Source organism: Sparus aurata, chromosome 3 (genome assembly GCF_900880675.1).
Source record: "Sparus aurata chromosome 3, fSpaAur1.1, whole genome shotgun sequence".
NCBI classification, from domain to species: domain Eukaryota; kingdom Metazoa; phylum Chordata; class Actinopteri; order Spariformes; family Sparidae; genus Sparus; species Sparus aurata.
The window spans coordinates 2,301,912-2,323,700 of NC_044189.1; the positions used below are offsets into that span (position 1 = coordinate 2,301,912).

At 44.5% G+C, this 21,789-nt stretch overlaps 1 protein-coding gene across 1 annotated transcript in view; it reads left to right on the top strand.

Annotated features, from left to right (window-relative positions):
• Positions 1-5,791: 5,791 nt before the first annotated feature.
• The window catches only part of enpp2l (ectonucleotide pyrophosphatase/phosphodiesterase 2-like), a 37,278-nt gene continuing 21,280 nt past the window's right edge, over positions 5,792-21,789 (top strand). Inside the window, exons 1-22 of the mRNA XM_030412404.1 lie at positions 5,792-6,171; positions 9,186-9,288; positions 9,754-9,903; positions 10,523-10,648; positions 10,750-10,810; positions 10,975-11,072; positions 11,327-11,406; positions 11,497-11,616; positions 12,426-12,481; positions 13,476-13,541; positions 14,481-14,553; positions 14,630-14,738; positions 15,098-15,223; positions 15,313-15,344; positions 15,449-15,576; positions 15,743-15,821; positions 16,124-16,211; positions 17,332-17,504; positions 17,589-17,649; positions 17,871-18,010; positions 19,671-19,812; positions 19,926-20,003. Of these exons, the coding sequence (XP_030268264.1) occupies positions 6,154-6,171; positions 9,186-9,288; positions 9,754-9,903; positions 10,523-10,648; positions 10,750-10,810; positions 10,975-11,072; positions 11,327-11,406; positions 11,497-11,616; positions 12,426-12,481; positions 13,476-13,541; positions 14,481-14,553; positions 14,630-14,738; positions 15,098-15,223; positions 15,313-15,344; positions 15,449-15,576; positions 15,743-15,821; positions 16,124-16,211; positions 17,332-17,504; positions 17,589-17,649; positions 17,871-18,010; positions 19,671-19,812; positions 19,926-20,003 (2,107 nt within the window). The 5' untranslated portion in view covers positions 5,792-6,153. The remainder of the gene's footprint in view (positions 6,172-9,185; positions 9,289-9,753; positions 9,904-10,522; positions 10,649-10,749; positions 10,811-10,974; positions 11,073-11,326; positions 11,407-11,496; positions 11,617-12,425; positions 12,482-13,475; positions 13,542-14,480; positions 14,554-14,629; positions 14,739-15,097; positions 15,224-15,312; positions 15,345-15,448; positions 15,577-15,742; positions 15,822-16,123; positions 16,212-17,331; positions 17,505-17,588; positions 17,650-17,870; positions 18,011-19,670; positions 19,813-19,925; positions 20,004-21,789) is intronic.

The window sequence follows — 21,789 nt, forward strand, 5'->3', positions numbered from 1 at the left end:
AGAGAACAGGTTAATCTCAGCTTCTTTGTCCCTGGTTATTCCCATACAATGTCTTAAACAGTCCTTTCCCCATCTGATGATGTCTCCAGACCTCCAATCTACCTGGGGGTTGTGGCGAAACAGCCATGGTTGGCCCAGAATGAGTGTGTGTGAGGTAGATCTAAATAAGAAAAAACGAATTTCCTCTTCATGATCCTTAATGTGCAGGTGGACGGGTTCGCTGATGTGAGTGATAGTAAAAAGTTCCTTACCGTTGAGAGATCGGGCTCTGACGGGCTTAACCAGGGGTTCAGATTTAATCCCCAATCTCTCTGCTAAACCCCAGTCCATCAGACTCTCATCTGCCCCAGAGTCAATAAGTGCATTGAGGTTCGTGTCCGTGTGGTGCATTACCTTCACTTTGGTCAAGGTGCGTGAAGCAGAGCTTGCCGCTGCGACTCAGTCGCAGATTGATGACGTGGGCTCGGCGAGGCGTCATGAGTAAACGGGCGGCTTGGAACGGTAGTGAGCGGTGCTCCTCCCGCCGTGCCTGTACTTCCTCCCCGGTGTCGTCTGAGCTGACGAAGTCGATTATCCGTCCGGATGGCGAGCGCGATGAGGTCGTCCAATCCTGCGGGCAAATCGAGGGGAACAAGCAGATCCTGGATCGGGGCTGCTAGCCCCTTAAAAAACACATCATACAAAGCTGTGGAATTCCACCCACTCTCAGCTGATAGTGTGCGAAAACGAATAGCATAATCACACACGGAGTCTTTGCCTTGTCTTAATCCACTTAACTCTTGACCCTTCTCCCGATCGTCTGCCACCGGATCGAAGGTTCTCTTTAGCGCCGCCTCAAAGTCTCCAAGAGTGTTACAGACGGCCGATCTCCTGCTCCATTCAGCGGACGCCCAGGCTTTGGCTCTCCCGGTTAGGTGCGAGATCATGAAGGCGATCTTGACTCGGTCAATGGGAAATGCGTGGGGGGTTAATTCAAAGTGAATAGAACAGTCTATGATAAATGTCTTACATAGTCCTGGTTCCCCGGAGTATTGAGCTGGTGGAGCCAATCTGCTACCCGCTCCAAAGTGAGGAGTGGGCGGAGTAGGTGGAGTCGGTGGTACGGGAGCCGATGCGGTGGGTCGAGGGGGCTGCGCGAGCAGTCCCTGTAGTTGAGCCGAGATCTGACCCATCTGCGCCGCCATGGCACTCTGGAACTCCTCCTGGCGTGAGATGCGGGCTTCTTGGTCACGCAGGACTCCCGATAGCTGTTCTGCCTCCGCTGGGTCCATTTCTGGCCAGAGTATTCTGTCAGGCTTGGGCAGAAACTGAGGACTCAGATGCAGGAAGGCAGTAGTACAGACAGGCTTTATTTTTGATACAGTTTCTCTGTAGACAGAGTGATAACAGAACAGGCTGTGAAACACTATAGGTCCAACGGACCACACCAAAAAAAAACACAACGAGAACAAAAGACGCTCCCGTAGGAGGAAAAGGAGATAACTACACTGATCTTAATGAAACTAGATGTTATGAAAATTACTCAAACTTAAAGTCGCTCCCGAAGGAGGAAGGCACACAGGCTATGAAATTGTCTACTCTAAATGAGGCTGAAAATTTTAAAGAACAGAAAACACTCCAACAGGAGGAAAAACAAATGCTATGAAACTTGACTAACAACGAAACAAAATTCTGACCAAAAGGTATCCAACTCAAATTCACTCTACAACAGAGGAAAACTATATGCAAAAAACAAAACTTGACAATACTTAACTTTCTCGGAATAACAAGGCTATGATCAAGGCTGTGAAATAGGCTGGACGTACTCGACGAAACGAACGAAATACTCTGGCAACGAAGACAGGGGAAGACAAAGACTATATAAACATGAGGGGCGGGAGCACAGGTGGAAACAATCAGGGATCAGGGAAGACGCCAGACCGGTGACACAAGAGGAAGGGCAAGTGACCTGAAACGAGAGGAGAGTTACTTTTCAAAATAAAACATGAAATTCACAAGACAAAAAAAACCAAGACAGGACATCCCTCACCGCGGTGTGACACCATGCGTGATGTGCTCTGATAGGTCCACATCAGTCTGCTGATGTTTAAATGCATAAAACTAAAGTAACAAGCCTGATCGGAAGCTGTGAGGAGTAGAAAGTTTAGAGATTCAGTGTTCAGATGTAGAGAGGAGAAGTCACTAGAGAAAAGAGTAAAGCACAGATACATGAAACATCTACTGACCATCTATTACTGAATAACTTTAACCAATCAGATTGACAGTAGGAGAGCGCTAACACCAGCAGATGGAAATTCAAACTGAGAGATGAGTGAAAACATCTTTTGCATCGAGAAACAGACATCGTTGCTCGTCTTTCATCAAGCAGGTTTGTTGCTGGTTCAGTGCAAAACTCTGCACATGTAAGCACTCAGCAGCTGCCTGTCCGTTATTACATCATTGTTGTTTCTGCTTTTTTACAGGCTTTCGAGGTTTCATCAGGAAATAACAAATTGTACGATGTGCTGACGAAGGGGAATTTCTTCCAGGGAGGGAAAAGATCAACACAAAACATTTTCGATTTTGTCAGAGACACTGATGAGTCAGCACAGTTCAGTGATTCAGTGTTAAGATTTGTTTGTTTGTGCAAAACGCAACTTCTTCAGTAAGCTCCTGTTTCTGAAATGCACACTGGGCACAGGTTGTACTTCAAACCAGTAAAACTACAGACAACGACTTGTTTGTATCCTCGGAAAAACTGAGTGAAGATGTTTTTTTTTCCTCAGGCGGCGTTTCGGGATTTCTAAAATCTCCTTATGCCAACTTTTAGCTGGCCAAAAACTGAGCTGTTGTGATTTCAGCCTGGTCTGGAGGCTTAGTGTCTGTGTAAGCTCATCCTCCGGCGCTGAAGTTTGAATCTGCTCAGTGTCGAGGCTTTGATCCACGATCAGATCATCGTGATAGACAGAATGTGAACAAAGCAACATGAAACACAGCCCGACAACAAAACCCCGGCTGCATACAGACCCTCAAGTCTCCAGCATCCCTGAGGTCTGAATAAAAAAGACCTTATTTACACTCTTTTAAAGCCAAAATCTGTAGCTGCGAGATGTATGCTTTAGCTTGCTTTACCTGCATGTCTGGACACTTGGATTACACCAGACGAGCTGTCTGGAGCCATTTTAATTTTTTTTATATTTTAAAACAAGTTGTCATCTACTTCAGTTGTTTGGGAGGATGACCAAACTTCACCCAACTCACAAGCCAACAAGCTTCCAAACAGCCGGCTGCAGTTCGAGTCCACTGGATATTTTGAAGGACCCGTGGGGTCAAATCAAGCTGCTGGGGCTCGGACCATCTCCAAAAATAGTATTTTAAGCCAAACCTTGATGTTTTTCTAACCCTTGCCAAGTGGTTTTCAGCCTGAACCTGACCAGAGCACAAGCACAGCGTCGTAACGACAAATTAGCAACATAAACATAGAGAAACGTTCAGTTTTGAAAAAGCAGAAACATCTTTTATTCTGGCGATCGTGTCGGACTCTCCATGGACGTGGAGGTGAGTGGATGATGTCTGAATTTAGACTTCGGGGTGAAGTTACCCTTTAGAGAGTGTAGCTGCTGGTGAACGCCTCCTGGAGCGTTACCTGTCCACAGAGTCCAGGTGCACTGAAACTCAAGCCGCAGCCCGACTTCCTGCCAGGATCAGTCGGCTAAGCGCGGCCTCAGGTGATGAGGGGGCACGCCGGCCAATCAGATTGCTTTGTGGCTTATGCGAGGTAATCTGTGCCAGGGGCAGTGTGTGTCTGTGTGTGTGTGTGTGTGTGTGTGTGTCTGTGTGTGTGTGTCTGTGTGTGTGTGTGTGTGTGTGTGTGTGTGTGTGTGTGTGTGTGTGTGTGTGTCTGTGTGTGTGTGTGTGTGTGTGTGTGTCTGTGTGTGTGTGTGTGTGTGTGTGTGTCTGTGTGTGTGTGTGTGTGTCTGTGTGTGTGTGTGTCTGTGTGTGTGTGTGTGTGTGTGTGTGTGTGTGTGTGTCTGTCGTGTGTGTGTGTCTGTGTGTGTGTGTGTGTTCTCTTTTGTGTTTTGTGCTCGTGTCTATGAATACACTCTGTGTGTGAGCGTGGCCTGACACATGTGAATGTTTCTATACGTGTGTGGTCTTTGTAAGACGAGGATGTTTCCCCCCCGAGGTGACGGATGTACAGATCACTTTCAAAGCTCAGAGATTTGTCCGCTCCCCCCCCAACCCCCCATGAACAAAATGTTCCCGGCAGAGTGCAGCCTTTCAGAAAAACCCTGATGTGTTTTGATAGCAGCGCTGAGAAAAGAAGCTGTGGCTTTCAGCAGTGTTCACCCAAAATCACAGAGAAGACAAACACAAATGGAGGACTGATAGCCGCCTCGCAGAGAGCTCTCGCTGATGTATTTATGTGCTGCAGAGACAACTTTGAACAGGAGAGCTCTGCTCGCAGCGGGATGTCTTTGTCTCCGTGTCGACGGAGGAAAACAGAGCGATGTTCACATGTCTCTCACAGCTCCGCTCACTGAGAGCTCGCAGCAGGCTGCAGGTATCGTTCACCTCAGAGAAGTTACAGAGTGTTTTCAGTGATTTCACGCTCTACTAACCTGCAGCTCCACCTTTTTTTTTCTTCGTTCCATTTCCGCTCTTGTCTCTGAACTTCCCGTCCCACAACACAGTACAACGGTGTCACCAGAATAAATGGTGACTGAGTGCGTTTCTGCAAAACCAAAGAGAAGCTGAAGTTTCTTTATGTTGCTATTTTAGGGTTCAGTTTTCTATTTCTCTTGTCACAATGCTGTGGTTACGTTCAGGCACTTGGTTAGGATTCTGAAAACATCGTGGTTTTGCAGAAAACAAAGCCTCCGTAAAAACCAGCAAACAATGTGAGCAGTTAATGTTCCTGCAAACCACAGATACATCACAGGTTGACATGTGTACCAAGCTTGTTGTATCAGGTTTCACAATATATGATTATTAGCTGACTCACATCAGAGGGTGGAGGAGACAGTGGTGGTGTTTAGGAAAGGCCTCTTCTGGTCAGACATCCTGTGAAAGATAGATCCAGTTTTAGTTCCTGCGAACACGACTGAAATGTCCCGAGGTCGTCTTAAAGACTCCAGGTACTTTTGTGACACAGATGGTTGAAAACGAGCTCAGCTGCTGTAAGAATATTGAGCGGTGTGACACTTACAAATGCAACAACGCAAACTGCAGTCCGAGTCTCGATGTTGGATGTTTTTGAGAACATCTGGAGACATTTCCAGCCAGAACCGGACAAGTTGGATCATCTTCATCTGTGATGGTGGTGAAATATCCAGTTTTATTATTTCCAATCTGCAGGAAAGTACTTAGCTAGCTTCAATCTCGCGATGCGTTTGAGCTTTTTCTTTGGATGGTGTGTTTTTCTGCACTGTCAGTTAAAGTGTTTGATCAGCGAGCGTCCGGCCCGGTTCTGTCAGCGCTGACTCACACTGACTGTTGCTGCAACGCTCCTCTGAAACAATTAAAAACAGTTCTTGTGATGAAATGTTCTGACATCTTTGATCAATATCAGATGTGTGTGTGTGTGTGTGTGTGTGTGCAGAGTTTTATTCTTGTATTTTGCTCATAAACAGACGGAACCTTTACGACACTCAGAGGTCAGTGTGTTCTGATGGTTCTGGACAAGTTTCCCCCAGAATGCTCCTTAAAGACAGGCTGAACATTGGACATTATACAACCCCTCTTCTCCCTCACAGTGCCCCTCTCTCCCCCTCTCTCCCCCCCTCTCTCTCCCTCTGGGTGAGCGGTTCAGTGCTGCTGACTGTGTTGGACTCCGGAGCGTCACCCCGACCTGACGCACTCTTGTACCAGAGCGCAGCTGTCACCATTACTTCATGCGTATTGGCCCGAGACCGAGAGAGGCAGATCAGGCAAAGCAAAGGCAAACAACTGGAGAGAGAGAGAGAGAGAGAGGGAGAGGGGGAGGGAGGGAGAGAGAGTGTGGGACAGAGAGAGAGAGAGAGAGAGAGAGAGAGAGAGAGAGAGAGTTGGACCCTCTGCTCCATCGATCCGCAGAGGCGCACAGCGGAGACTCTACCGGACGATTTGGCCACAATTACTGCGCTTTCGGTTTTTTTCAGGTGGAATGCCAAAAGTGGATTCGCTGCTTGGAACATGCAACAGGGAATTTTGGTACGGTAAGACCGTGGTGTCGCGTCTCTGTGGTGTTTTTTATTCCCTCCTGTCTCTCTCGTGTCGGATTTAGCGTTCATTTTGGTGTTTCCCAGCTCTCCCCCTCCTCCTCCTCCTCCTCCTCCTCCTCCTCTTGCAGAATAGGTGTATCGACCTGTGAGGGAGAGAAAACTGCACTTTGACTCGCATCAATACGAGCCACGAAACCTGGAAGCTTTACCTCCTTCAGAGAGAGAGAGAGAGAGAGACAGAGAGAGAGAGGAGATATTACATAAGAATTATAGGAGGATGATGATGATGATGGTGATGATGATGATGATGATGATTCACACACAGGTTTGTTTACCTGGGGGAGGTGAAGGGAAGCAAAAGGTTGTAGGTTGATGCTCACACTGTCATCATCATCATCATCATCATCATCATCATCACACCTGTCTGTCACTTCTGATGAGTCAAATGTTTGATGTCCTCATCATCCAAAAGTCTCAGTGATTTATCTCTAAATTTAAATCCAGCCGTCGTCTCCTCACGTCCTCCTGATGATGATGATTTGTGGAGCTTCACGTCAGAACAGCTGCAGGATCCTCCTGAACATCTGAAGTATCTGGAGACTTGTTGTCAAATGTTTAAAACAACCCAAAAACCATCAAACGGCTCCTCGACCAGCGTAATCCAGGTCTCCAGACTGACTTTATAAAAGATGTCATTCAACACCTACAGTCGAGATTTAGTCTTTTAAAAAGGCATAAATAACATCTTTTAGAATGAATGTGGGATCTTTGGGCTTCTGGAGACTTGGATTAAATCAGTTTGGGTTTTTGTTCAGTTAATTTTTTATACATTTTTAAAGTTACTTCAGTCGTTTAGCAGAATGTGAAGCTCCACAAATGTTTTATGGATGATGAGACTTCACCTGACTTTCCAGAATTTAAATTTTTGGGTGAAGTGTCCCTTTAAAGCTGGAGACAGGCAGGCTGAAGCTTCTTTATCATATAGATATTATTAGGACATTTATCTCTTTGTCCTGGATGATAAAGAGCAGCAGACCGACGCTCTCCTGCAGCTGATCAGCACGATGATGATGATGATGCTCAGAGTGTGAACAAAACATTTCAGGGTGAACTTCTCCTTTAATAATAATAGACAGTTGTTGCAGTGAACGTGAAAGATTCTGGACAAAATCATGTAAAAGTAAAAGCTTCTTGTCAGAATGTGGCTCACTGAGATGCTCAGAGCGCTGCTTCCTCTCTGAAATATAATGTTTATTATTAACAGCAATATCAAAACAATCATTTTTTCTCCATGTTTTAAGTGATTAAATGTTCTATAATCAGGCTGTGAATGATATATTTGTAAAAACCTTCAGATTATAGATGAAAACAGGATGTTTGGAGGCTGTAGGAGCTGCAGGAGTCGAGATATCCGACTCCAAGTGTGAGAAAAAATGAATTTTGAGCAAATAAAGATAATAATCGCCAAAAACATACCAGCGTGAAACTTTTAAATTTCAAGTTATCTCATATTTTATGTTTGAATCTAATTATATATATTTGTGAATTCTCATAAATGTCCAGAACAAAAACCTCAGTGTGTTTTTTCTTTCTGTAAAGTCTGAAAGGAAACGAGTTATGGAGGTGTTAGAAGTGTCGTGAGCGTTCACAGAGGAGCGAGTTCAGAACAATCTGACTGTTAATGAAGTGTTAATTAGCAGCTCCTGAATCACTGTGATTAAAGGAGTGAAGCAGATAACACGAGTCTTCTCCTCCGTCACGACTGTTTCTGACGGGTGAATGATGGTGAAGTAATCATGACGTAATGAAGGAACTACTCAGTATGATGTGTGACAACAACAAGAGGAACTAATGATTAACTGTGACAGAACCAAACTAGTAACGACTCATTCATTTATAATTACTTAATCAGGAAGGACTCATGAAGAACGTGGCTGTTATTATCTCAGATTCTGACAGACGTGGAGACACGATCAGGTCTCGATCACGATACATCTTTTATTTTGAGAGAGCACGTGATGATGCAAAGACGGGAAACAACGATATCGATGTTGTGACGATATTAAAGAGTCTGTTGGTTGAAGACAACATCAGGAATAAACATGTGACCAGCCGGTTTGATCTCATAACCATCGTGTTCGGTTACTGAACCCTCTGGTTCTGGTTCTGGTTCTCAGGTCTCCTCCAGGGATCTCCAGGAGTCGTTGACAGGGTGCTTAAGAATATTAGTTCCAGTTGAAGTCGGTATCATCAGCTGGGATCAACACCGCGACCGACATCACAAACAGCTTCATCTTCTTTAACTCAAGAGAAAGAAACTTAATCTCGATCTATTTCTCGAAGTAATGAATCGATTAAAGTTGTTTTTGAAGCACAAATGTCAAAAGTTTTCAGCTCTTCTCTGTTTTATTTATTTGTAAATTGAACGTCTTTTATTCATTTGATATTTTGCAGTAAAGAAGAAGAACGTTTAACTGAAAAAAACTATTAAATATCGCCTTTTCTCTGACTCAGTGTGAGTGTGAAGAAAGGTTCAGATTCAGCGGTCGGACCTGAAGCTGTGACTCTGTGAGTTCCTCGTCTAACTGTTGATTATTTTCCACTTTCTTCTGATCTGATATCCAGAAGATTTCATTCTACATGTGACGTCGACCTCAGAAACGATTCCTCCTCCTGATTTTTGCGGTCGGGTCTGTTTCTGTGACGCAGCTCTGTGCAGCACATGTTGTGAGATCTGAACCTTTATCTGCATGCCGAGATATAAAAGAGACACTCGGGTCTTCCTGGCGGCCCGTTGACCTCTGACCCCTCTGCTGAGATGTGAACATGAATGTGTCTCAGAGAAGTCCTAGTTAGGGCATCACGGCGGCTCTATTCTGGTCGGACTGACGCTGTCCTCGCCTCAGAGCTGCTGCTGAGCCCGACCTTCGACCTGCTGAGGATTTATGCATCAGAGTTGATAAATATTCTTTAATGCGTGTTTCTGTGTGTGTTCTCCTGCAGGTAGTGCTTGTCTTCTGTCTGTGGAGTACTGATGTCAGCAGAGCTTATGTTTTTCAAGCCAGTCGACCAGAGGGAGGAGACAACCCACCGGCTCACACCAAAGGTGAGATCAGACGGATTTTCTCTTGTCTTGTTGGTTCTGACCCGAACGCCTGGAAGCATCTATTGCAATTAACGTCCAAACCACTTTAAAGAAAGCGAGAAGTGGAGCAGTTTCTTCTCCGTGTGAACAAAATGCTTTCCTGCGTTTGAACTTCGATTTTGTTCCAGTCGCTGGTTGAACTATAATCTGCAGAGACTTTGAAGCATCACAGAGACATTTAGATGTTTTATTCAATTATCGTATCATCACATGTGAGCAGGGATCATGTTAATGCATTCACAAGTGCTCTGAGGTCTCAGGATTAGGAGCATCTGGCAGAAAACCACCTCATGATGAGTTGTGTTGGGTGAATTTGGTTGCTTCACGTGTTAGATCAGCCACTGTGTCGTCGTGCGTTGCAGTGAACTCTGAGCGTCCTCTTGCAGTTGTGAGTTTTGTCTAACCGCGGCTCTCTCCTCCCTCCAGTCGTCTCAGAGTGGGTCAGCTCAGCGGGCTCCTGCAAGGGGAGGTGCTTCGAGCTGGAGGAGGCCAAACCTCCAGGATGCAGGTGTGACAATCTGTGCAAAACCTACTACAGCTGCTGCTCCGACTTCGACGAGCACTGCCTGAAAACAGGTCAGTCTGCCGTCGGCCTGCGTCTCCTCTCCTGGTTTCACCCTCTGAAATATGATTACCAAACAAAAAGCTGCTTTTTCTGCCCTTGAAAATGTCTTTAGTGGATCAGAAAAGACAATTTGTGTCTATTTTCACGCTCACTTACACATTTTGTCCGCGTATTGCTGCTGTCACTCTGAATATATCAGTAACAGTAATCAGCTGCAGAGTTATATATAGTTTATTTAATTTATCTGGAGTGCTACACAGCAGCAGTAGCTGTAAAAACCTCGAGGGCTAACTTCATGATGTGCTAATAGCTTTCTGCTGGAACACAGATGTCTAAGGAGCAAAATGCTGATTTCCATCTGATGGTAATTTAGACTTTGGCCCGGCTGAAGAGAGTGCAGTCGCAGCTTCAGCTTGAAAACATTAAGCAAAGAATGCAGAGATATTATCCAAAGTCTGACGAGTGTAGATCATGAACGCTGCTACCGGGATTATATTACAAGGTCGGGACAGACTGTAGGGGCCTGCATGGTTAGAGATATCAGTTCTGGATGTTTTCACGTCACTGCCAGCCTCATTAACATGTTTTTTTTACTGCATTAAACTGATATTTTCTCCTGTGTGTCGTCAGCGGGAGGCTTTGAGTGCACTCAGGATCGCTGTGGGGAGGAGAGGAACGATGACCACGCCTGCCACTGCTCAGAGGACTGCCTGGAGAGAGGAGACTGCTGCTCCAACTACAAGTCGCTCTGCAAAGGTGCTCATCCTTTTATTCTTACTGTCACAACAATCTGGCATAGAGAATGAACGTGGAGCGTGGAGTTAGCTAACGACTCTGTGCTGCTGTCTCCACGTCAGGTGAGACTTCATGGGTGCAAGGAGACTGTGAGGAGATCCAGAGTGCCGAGTGTCCTGCAGGGTGAGTCTGAAACCATCAACAATATCTTTTGCACGACTGGAAAGATATCCAGTGGCTTCACGCTTACAAAGGTTGAAACACAGCCGTGAACGGTGGTCAGTGGCTGTGACATCACCAACCCTCGACGTGAATGTGATGCGTGTTTTTGATATTTGGTGTCGCAGCTTCATCCGTCCTCCCCTCATCATGCTGTCTGTGGACGGCTTCAGAGCCTCCTACCTGAAGAAGGGCAAGTCCGTCATCCCCAACATACATAAACTCAGTACGTCCTCTTTACCTTTTCTTGTATTTTATTCCCGAAGTTGTGAGGGTCCTGATCTTTGTTGTGAGGGTCCTGATCTTTGTTGTGAGGGTCCTGATCTTTGTTGTGAGGGTCCTGATCTTTGTTGTGAGGGTCCTGATCTTTGTTGTGAGGGTCCTGATCTTTGTTGTGAGGGTCCTGATCTTTGTTGTGAGGGTCCTGATCTTGATCTTTGTGCCTGAATCAACGTTTGATGATGAGATGTTTCCTGTCAGGAACGTGTGGTACGTCCGCTCCTTACATGCGACCGGTCTACCCAACAAAGACCTTCCCAAACTTATACACACTCGCCACAGTAAGTGACTGTTACCTGTTCCGGCTGTTTATATGTGTCTCACCGCTGCAGAGGAAATAACTGGAGGGATGTTGCTCTCTCTCCCTGCAGGGTCTGTACCCAGAGTCCCATGGGATTGTGGGTAACACCATGCACGACCCGGTGTTCAACGCCACCTTCAGCCTGCGAACCAGAGAGAAGCTGAACCATCGCTGGTGGGGCGGACAGCCTGTGAGTCTGCTGAAGTGTCACATCCTGACATGGAAAGCTTATCTTTCTAAAATGCTCTTATCTGACATCCTTCTCAGCGGCATTGTGGGTAATGTAGGCGTCAGGTTTTTAAAAAGATTGTGTTGAATAAAACAGACGATATCTCTGTATTCTCTGTATGATCATCTGTTCGAAATGAGTCCAACAACGCTGCTCAGTTGACTCCGTTCTCAACCCGCACAGCCTACATTACCCACAATGCAACACACATCCCTGAGGGCAATTAATCAGATTGCAGGCTTTATAGTCAACTCCAGTCTGGGCCAATCACAGTCCAGCTTCACATCCTGGAGACCAGCTGAGAAAAGGTCCACTTTTCAAAATGCTCTTATTTGACGTCGTTCTCTGGGTCACATGGGAAGACTGATGAGATGTTATGCTCAGTGGCATTGTGGGTAATGTAGGCATCGGGTTCATCAGTGAAAGGAAGAAGACTAAGTTGAATCAAACAGTTGATATCTCTAATTGTGCTGTATTGATTCTAATCATCTGTTCGTAATGAGTCCAACAACGCTGCTCAGTTGACTCCTTTCACAACCTGCACAGCCTACATTACCCACAATGCAACTTCGCCACGTTTTTCACACATGCTTTAATGTTTAAAATCTACCTTTTTAACACTCCAAAGTTGCAGTTTTCCTTCAGTGACTGTGAAGTATGTTAACTTATTGAAACTGGATGATCTCAGGAGCAAAGGTGAAGCATTGCATTGTGGGATCTTGTGTGTTCACGTGTACTTCTGATGACGTTGCTTCTCTCCTGTGTTGCAGATCTGGGTCACAGCAGAGGAACAAGGAGTGAAAGCCGCCACTTTCTTCTGGCCTTGGTACTTAAGTTAGTACTGGAATATTTCTCATTAGCTTCAGACAGTGAACGCAGCAGCAGCAGCAGAAACCTGTGAGGCCGAGCAGGCAAACAATCTGGGTCACTGTGTGTTCGTGTCGCCGGTAGTTTGGGTCAAACGTTCGTACTACGACATACATGATAAATCCTGACGACACACATGAGCTTAACATTTAAACATCAGACCACCGCAGACAAAAGTGACCAACGTACGGGAGCTTCACGCGTCTTTAACTTCCCTCTGTGTGTTTGTAAAACAGACGTACGGCTCCGAGAGACACGCGACCGCTAAACTTCAGGTCATGTTTACACTGACGAGGCCGAGTTGGACAAATGTTCCAGTTTTCAGTCCACTGAAGCGTTTTCAGGCTGTTATGTGAAATCTAAAACAACAAATAGAAAACGTCTACATATCTAATGAAAATCGACATTATGTACAACAAAATAAACATCAAGATTCATAATTTATCTGATCTTATTATCACAGAAACATTTAAAAGACGTCTTTATTTCAATTTAACTGACAGACAGACGGATCAGTTTCAGCAAACATCTGCACGTCCATGACATAATGATCACGAGTGGAAAGAGAAGCCGAGCGCTCGTCACATCCTGAGACTGACTGACAATGGCCTCACACACACACACACACACACACACACACACACACACACACACACACACACACAGGAGACAATAGCCCGACACACTCGGTCACAACAGAGAGCATTGACGACTCACAGCGGCTGAAACTCACCATTTAAATAGAGAAACAATATCTTTATAAACTGATAAATTGATTCTGATTGGTTTGTATACTTTTGCTCTAAATGTGTGAGGACATGTTGAACACACACACGGTTACAGACAGATCAGCTTCACGTTCTCAGGTGGTTCTTTTATCCCAGAAATGAATCATTTGTGTCGTGCAGTTCATTTTTATTCCTCCGTCTTGAATCATCCTGTTGTGTTTCCAGGGTGATTCCTCTGGAGAGGAGGATTCTGACCATCCTGCGCTGGCTGCACCTGCCTGACGACCAGAGGTAAGTCTCTCTCTTCGGATGTTTTCCGACTTTCTGATGGCAGAAACTTTGACTTCTAGTTGCAGCAATGAGTTTCTCTTATAGAGCATCAACGTTGTGCAGGATCATCTTCCTCCTCCTTCCTCTGTTCTTGCTCTCATTCCTCCTCTGCTGCTTTATCGTCGAGGTCACCTGAGGCCTCCTTTATCCTCTGACAGGTGACTGAAGTGTTGTGACAGTTGAGTTTGAACAGGTGAGAAGTGAGTGAGACCAGTCAGCGATCAGCGTGCAGCAGTTTGAGGGTTTCTCCATGTTTTTGTTCTGTGGAGAAAACCTGTAAATCTCAGGTCACATTAGATGTCATTGTTGTAGAAAATGGAAGCCCGTTTCCAGACGTAGTTTAACTTTTCATACATTGCTGAGTATTTATTTTCTGGACTGTCTGACTCGTGATGAGGTCTCGATGCATCAACACGTTCTGCTCTTCTGCAGCTTTAACTTAAATAATGTACAACTTCTATCTTATGTTAACAGTCTCAGAGATTATTGTCACTCCTGCTTGAGCTTGTAAGAAGCTGTGTGTTTTATATTTAGTCGGTGAGTTGGTTGAGTCTCTTGAGGACTTGGAGATAAAAGCTGTTTTTAGTGTTGAGCAGCAGCCGGGTCAGTGACGGGGTCACGAGCTGATAAGTGTTTTTACAGAGCAGCTCGGAAGCTTTTTAACGTTCCTCAGCTCTCTGTGAGACGCTCTCTGCCAGAAACAACAAACTCAGCCGAGGGTTTCTTCATCATGCTGACCTCCAAATGCTCCCACACCTGTCGGATCAGAGGAGACACGACGGGGGATTTCAGATTTCAAATATAAGAAAACTTATTGTCCTAAAATGATCAGCTGATAATTATAAGTTAATTGTTATATTCAGCTGTACTTTCTTTGTCGTCGTTGTCGTCTGTCTTCAGGCCGTACGTCTTCGCCGTCCACTCAGAGCAGCCCGACACCTTCGGACATCGTCTGGGACCGCTCAGCAGTGAGGTGAGTGCGAAGACGTCCTTCATCACGTCAGTCAGTCGTTCGTGTTTCTGAATGATTCTCATTCCTGTGTCTGTAGCTGGACAACCCGCTGAGGGAGATCGATAACATCATCGGTCAGCTGATGAACGGTCTGAAGCAGATGAACCTGCATCGCTGCATCAACGTCATCGTCGTGGGAGACCACGGTACGACCGCCGTACACTCTGCAACGCTTTGTGTTTCCTTTAGTTAGATATGGTCATAAACAAACAAAGAAACAAACAACATGACCTCCTCAAAGAACTCAAGATGTCTTTGCCTTCTCTGTGACGATTGTGGACGATGTTGAAGAAGTCGTCGGTTTGGTTTGACGTTATAAAACACGACGACAGACATTTGAAGCTTCGCTCAATTTCCTCATTCCTCCTTTAACTTTCGGTACAGAGAAGAGTGCAACTGATGAGCGAGGAGTTAGTGATGGATGAAATAAAGACAAAGATTGGGCTCAGGTCTCTCGTGGGTTTAGTTGGCTTTAGTTTCAGATGCTGTCCTTTGTGTCTCTCAGGTATGGAGGAGGCTCACTGTGATCGGACCGAGTTTCTCAGCAACTATCCGCTCAACATCGACGAGGTCACGCTGATCCCCGGATCGCTGGGCAGAATACGACCCCGCGACCCAAAATCCATCACATGTAAGACGAGACTGACAACAACAACGTGTGTCTGATGATGTTAAAAAACACCCGACCGACTTCATTTTCATGTTTATTATCTTTTACAGACGACCCGAAAGTCGTGGTGGCGAACCTCACTGTGAGTATGACAGAACAGAACCACAACCGGATCATGTTTCATCATGTTGTGTCTGTGTGTCTGAGGTCAAATCAGGTGATTCACCTTTGAACTCCTTGTTGCAGTGCAAAATGCCGACTCAGCACTTCAAGCCGTACCTGAAGCAGCATTTACCCAAGAGGCTTCACTACGCCAACAACCGCAGGATCGAGGACGTCCACCTGCTGACGGAGAGGAAGTGGCACATCGCAAAGTAACGTCACGACCCGACACTTTTCCTACCTACCTTTTTCTTTAATTATTCTCACTTCAGCATGTTCCACAGTCTCATAGATTTTTATATTCTTTAATAAAAGAAGGATGCTGAAACATTAAATATCTTTCAGGTGTTTACGTTTGTTTCTTTGTGCTTGTTTCAGGAAAATGCCGGAGAAACTGAGAACTCGCTGCGGTTTCTTTGGTGACCACGGCTTTGACAACAAGATAACCAGCATGAGGGTACGGTCGAGTTTTTAAAGTTTTGATAGCTGTGATTCGATGTTTCTGTAAGTGTAAACCATGAGACACTTCTGAGGTGACAGGATTAAATCATTTCACCTGATGTCTCTCAAAGAAATCCCTAACAGCACCTCGCCCAGAAAAACAGAAGAAACCAGAGAACTTGTAACCGTTTCAGATTAAGATTTAGTAAAGTTACACAGTTACAATGTTTTTGCGATCATTTTGTTTAGCTTCATTTTCATCAGAGATCTACATATATATATATCTAATGTGTGATTTTCCTTTTTCTCTCCACACAGACCATATTCATGGGTCACGGACCGAACTTCAAGTTTAAGAATAGAGTGCCAGAATTTGAAAATATAGAATTATACAACGTCATGTGTGGTGAGAATATCATTATTTGTCTTTTTTATGCTAACATTGTGTGACGTAGTTTAACGAGACAGTTCTCACCTGCAGTGTTTTTGATCGATCTACATTGTTTGGTGAGTTGTTGAGTTTTGCCGTCTCTCTTATGTAATGAAACCAGATCGACTTGCGGTGCCTTAAAAATATGTTTCTGGAAATCACGATTCGATTAGCTGAGATGATACACTGTAGAGGTGGGTGCAAGTCATCGATGTGGCGATGCATCGCGATGCATCACGTGACAATTTGGCATCGATTAATTCATGTTGATGCTTTGCTGCAAGACCGGAACAAAAAACACGTAACCGGAACCTCAGCGCGCGTGCCGCCCGGACTTTTTAGTGAGTGGGACACAACAAAAGGAGCAGTGACGTTAGTTTCTTTGCAAAATGGCAACAGCTTTAGCAGCCCCCCAAAGAGCGGCCGATTCTCTTGCCACCGGAGTTCCCTGCAACCGTGTGGAAGCACTTTGGATTTTTATGAGAGAGCAAACAAGACGACTGACAAGACCTACGCAATTTGCTGTTTTCAGTGTTTTCCACCAATAGAGGGGGCTCTCGTGCAAGTGGAGCTTTCCCTGGTCAAAGTTAAGTAGGTCAAAGTGCAAATGTTTACATAGTCATAAAATGAAATATTTCGAATCGAAGAATCGAAGCTCCCATAATCGAAATCGAATCGAATCGTGAGGTACCCTTGTTGGAACACCCCTAATACACTGACCTCGTTATGAGCGGTTTCATGTAGGAAGTATCATCTAGACAAAGAAGTGAGTTACAGTTGAGCTGAAAGGGAAATCATCCTTCTGAAAATTGACAGGTAGCAGTTTAGTAGAAAGGAAATAGTTCCTACATGAAAATGCTGATAATTAGTATCGTGAATTATCTTTGGTAACTGTGTCATGATTTCTGGAAAGAGACATTGCTGTTTTTTGACGCTTTGAGCACCACAAGTTGAACATTTCTTTGTTTTGGGGTGAACTTTCCCTTTAATATAAGACAAAACAAACCAGATTTAAGTAACCAGCCACATTCTCATGTGTTAGCAGAGAGCTGAACCTTTTCTGTACATTTCTGATCGTTCCTCCTTCCTGTCTCAGACCTGTTGGGCTTGAAGCCGGCCCCGAACAACGGGACATACGGCAGCTTGAACGCCATGCTCAAAGAGCCGCCGCACCAGCCGAGCATGCCAGAGGAAGTGACATCACCATCACCGGCGTCCGACTCTGATGCTGCCCTGACCCACGACCTGGGCTGCAGCTGTGATGACGAGGTCAGAGGAGGACGGTGACGCCACACAAAAACAACTGAGCTGAGTAGACGTGTTCATCCATCAGAATGTGTGTTTGTGTTGCAGAACAAAGTGGAGGAGATCATCAAAGCCTTCAGTCCTGCGCCTGATGGGATCTACGGCTACAGTACGTTTCTCTGAACTCTGATCGCATGTTTGTCGACGACGGCTGACAAAGTTTTGTCCAAATGATTCCACTTTAAAAGCTGCAGCAGTGGTTTTAGTAACAACACGTATCCACTACGAATAAATATGAACATGTCGATACATCTGGCTGTATTTTGATGGTTCTTTCTCAGGTTTGGTGTTACTGTGACTTAACTGGTGTGTGTGTGTGTGTGCGTGCAGACAATACACACCTCCCGTTCGGTCGTCCGGCCGTGATGTTCGAAACTCAGTACAGTTTGCTTCATCACGTGGAGTTCATCAGCGGCTACAGCAAAGAGCTCGCCATGCCTCTGTGGACGGCATACACACTGCCGCGACAGGTACACACACACACACGCACGCACGCCTAGTGTACCATCAGTGGACTATCACGCCACACATACCAAGTGTGGACCTCTGTTTTTGGTCTTTAAAAAAAAATTAATTCCGTTATAAAATACTTTTTCTGAGGATGATTTTGCTTTAACTTTGTTAATATTTAAACATATTTCACTGTGATGCAAATATTACAGAAAAACAATCTGTAGCACTTTAATTGAGAGTTCAAAATGCTTTATGCAATTCAGAAGTAACTTTGCTTCATGCATTACTATCAAGGACTTCAGTATTAACAACAATTAGGGATGTAACAATAAACAAATTTCACAAAAAAATGCAATCGTTGTACTGTGACGATATCTACCAACATTTCAAGTTCAAGTTCTTGGACTGAACCAGTCACTTTTTTGTAGGTGTTTTGTGTTTTTTGAGATATAATTTGTTTTCTTTGTGAGTTCAAAGGCGTTTTGATTTAATCTACAGTATAAATACAGTGCACATGTTGGTATCTTGCTTATTCTTATGTTATTTCTTGATATATCTTCAAATCCTCAATATGCTCACAACTACAAAATACACTTTTATCAGAATTATGAAAATACACCATAATTAAGTCTACTATTTCTCTCAAATCTCTCTCCAACAGCTGTCGATCTGCCTCTCTGCTCTCCTGTTTCCACCACATTTTGTAACTTGCGTCACGTAACATCTCGACGCCATTACGCACGACTTCCTGTCCCTGTTGCAAAGAAAAACAAATGCTCTTGATATTCTATTTTAGATTCATCGTTAGGTGGACGCTGACGGGAGCTCCAATAAAAAAGGGTTAAACGTTTATGATTATGTTGATAATGTTAATGATGTGAAAATGTTTTTCAGCTATGCACATGTGCTCCACATTCACACTGGCTGAAAACACTCACCATCTGTTTTTTGTTTATGATTGCATGAATTCAATCAGCGTCCACTCACTACAATCTGCGTCTAATGACTCTGCAGTAGTCGCGGGTGCTTATCAGCTCCAGCTCTGATCGGATCGAAATGAAACATGTGTTACGATGCTCTTTGAAGGTCAGCCTGTTGGGTTGTAAATAGTTTCCATGTGTCTCCGATCAAGCAGCGCTGAACATCGATCAGTCGCAGATTAGTTGATCATCGCTGGTCTGCAGCCGCTGTTCTGTTTGTTTTTATGTCAGCGCTTTCAAAACAGCTCATTCAGCTCCCGACTTGAACATGTCGTTAAACTGTGCGTCAGGTTGTAAAACTGTGACACAGGCGCCTTAATGAAGGTGAGCAGCCGTGTGTTGGTGTCGGGTCAGAACATGACGGAGCTGCACAAACACGCAAACACAAACACAAACATGTCTGACACAAACAGTGGCGAGCACACAGACTGTGTGTCTGAACACGCGTGTCAGTAGTTTTGCAGGTTTACGAGGTGCAGCTGCTCAACTGCACACGTCATCAGCGAATACCTGCACATGAACACAAACACGACATGGAAACATCAACACCTACTTCTTCTTGTCTGCTTCAGAGCGATACACTGCTCTCTTTATGTTTGTGTTTACTAACCCTCCTTCACCCACATCCGCTCAGGTTTATTTAGGATTAAGGTTGTATATAAAGCCAGAATATATCAGATATGTTTTTCTCTCTCAGGAGGACTTGACCCCTGTTCCAGATGTTTCCCCCGGTGTTCAATGTATCCGAGTCGACTCCAGAGTGTCAGCTGATCACAGTCAGAGCTGCACCACCTACAGCCAGAACAACCAGCTCACCTACGGCTTCCTGTTCCCTCCAGGTACACCGTCGTCCAGTAGAGGAAACATCACAACATTTTAGCATGACCATTTCTCGATGTGTAACCTCGGTGAGTAATACAAGTTTCTGTTAATCGTGTGGTTTTATTGACAGAGCTGGCGTCATCTTCAGAGTCCAGATACGACGCTTCGCTGATCACCAACATCGTCCCCATGTACCCGGCCTTCAAGAGTGAGTCACACACTTCATTCACACTCAACAAACACACAAAAATAACTGTTTTCTGCTGAGTGTGTTTCATCCATCTGCTGTCAAACAAGATATATCATTTATCTAATCACACAGGAGGCTATAAAACACTTAACAGCTTCACGTTGGGACAAACTGACAGTAATTTTTATACAAATAAAGAACTTATTGTTTTATATCTGACGAATTTACAAGATGGGACAGATGATAAATAATTCATCACAGACAGTGTTCAACAAAGATTATAAAGTTTCCTCTAACTCCAAAACTCACAAAAAACTGTGATTTCTTAAGGGAGTCTGGTGCTGGTTTGTCCAGACTGCAGCCTACGTGATCATCAAGTTGGATCATTACCGCTGACATCTGAATTCAAAGAGAAAGTCTTATTTCCTGCGGGACATTCGTCTTGTCTTTTTTAGTTATTTCTGCCTCATTCAGCCGTCTGCGATCATCAGACTTATGTGTCCCTCCTCTCTTCCTGTACATCACCCGTGTCACATGAGACAAAGGACAGATCGGTGGTGATGTCAGGTCTGAGCGAGGACGGCCTGATACCCATTGTTAGTGTCAGGAGAGAGGACTTATCAGGACAGAGCACACTCTCTGTCTGAATCGCTGTCTCATGCAGATACACAGAAGTTATCATTGTCGTCAGCTCTGAGGACAATCTGTGTGTCTGCAGATGTTTCGCTTTGATTTATGAGGGCTGATAAACGGACAGGTTACAGCAGGATTACGGGTCGTACTGACAGACTGAACATTTGATCTGATTTGGATCTTGTGATCTGAGATAACGCAGAAGAAGCTTCAGCTGCCACAGCCTGGAATAATCTCTGATGTGTAATGAAGATTATTGAGACAAGACATATTGTGATGATTTACGTCTCTTGATCGTTCCCTGAGGTTGCTTTTCACTCGTTTTCTTCCTCCAGCTGTTATCTGCCTTAAAAGAAAAAGCAAATAGTGAATTCATTTATAAACTGTATGGAATTAAATTACCATTGATGTGCAGTAATCAAGCAGGTCTTTCAAAGCCAAGCTGTTAAATTCGATTAAGCTAAATCTGTCAGGGGAATTGTTTGGAGAGGAAGCATCTTCATTAGTTTCCCCTTGAGATTACTTTCAAAGCGAGCTACAAATTGTTTCAGAGACACGTTAATCTGTGATCAGTCTCTGGATATAAAGCTCAACCTTCAGGGGAATATAGCTCAATAAATCTACTCCAGAATCAGAAGTTCAATATCGAGGAACTTGTTCTTTACTCGAGCGTTTTCTTTTCGTGCTATTTGAAGAAGTATGTAGCTCCCAAGAGGACAACACAGTTTTATGATCCCTGAGCTTTCAGCAGCTTCTCACAGTCAGGTATTTAGAAATGATAGTCTGCTTAAGTTGAGCAGTTTTTTGTGCGAAAATAATAGACGTGTTCATTTTCATGCTGTCATGTCAGCTGTAGCAGCGCCTGTGACTAAGAACATGATATCTCAAGAATGCCTGGAGAGAGTTTCTTGAAATTTGGTGTAAATGTCCTCTTAGACTCGAGGATAATTTGATAAGATTTGAGTGGTCAAAGGTTGCTGTGATGACATTTTATATCCATAAAATCAACTTCACTGTGACGTCGTAATATTCTGCAAAAACTAACGCCACAACTCAGGACTTTGACTGTTCAAGTTTCCACTTTGAACAAATGAATTTAATGTCCACTGAATGTAAAATGTGATGTATCAGTTTGTAACTGCATCTGTCTGAGATCGGCTCCAGATGTTTT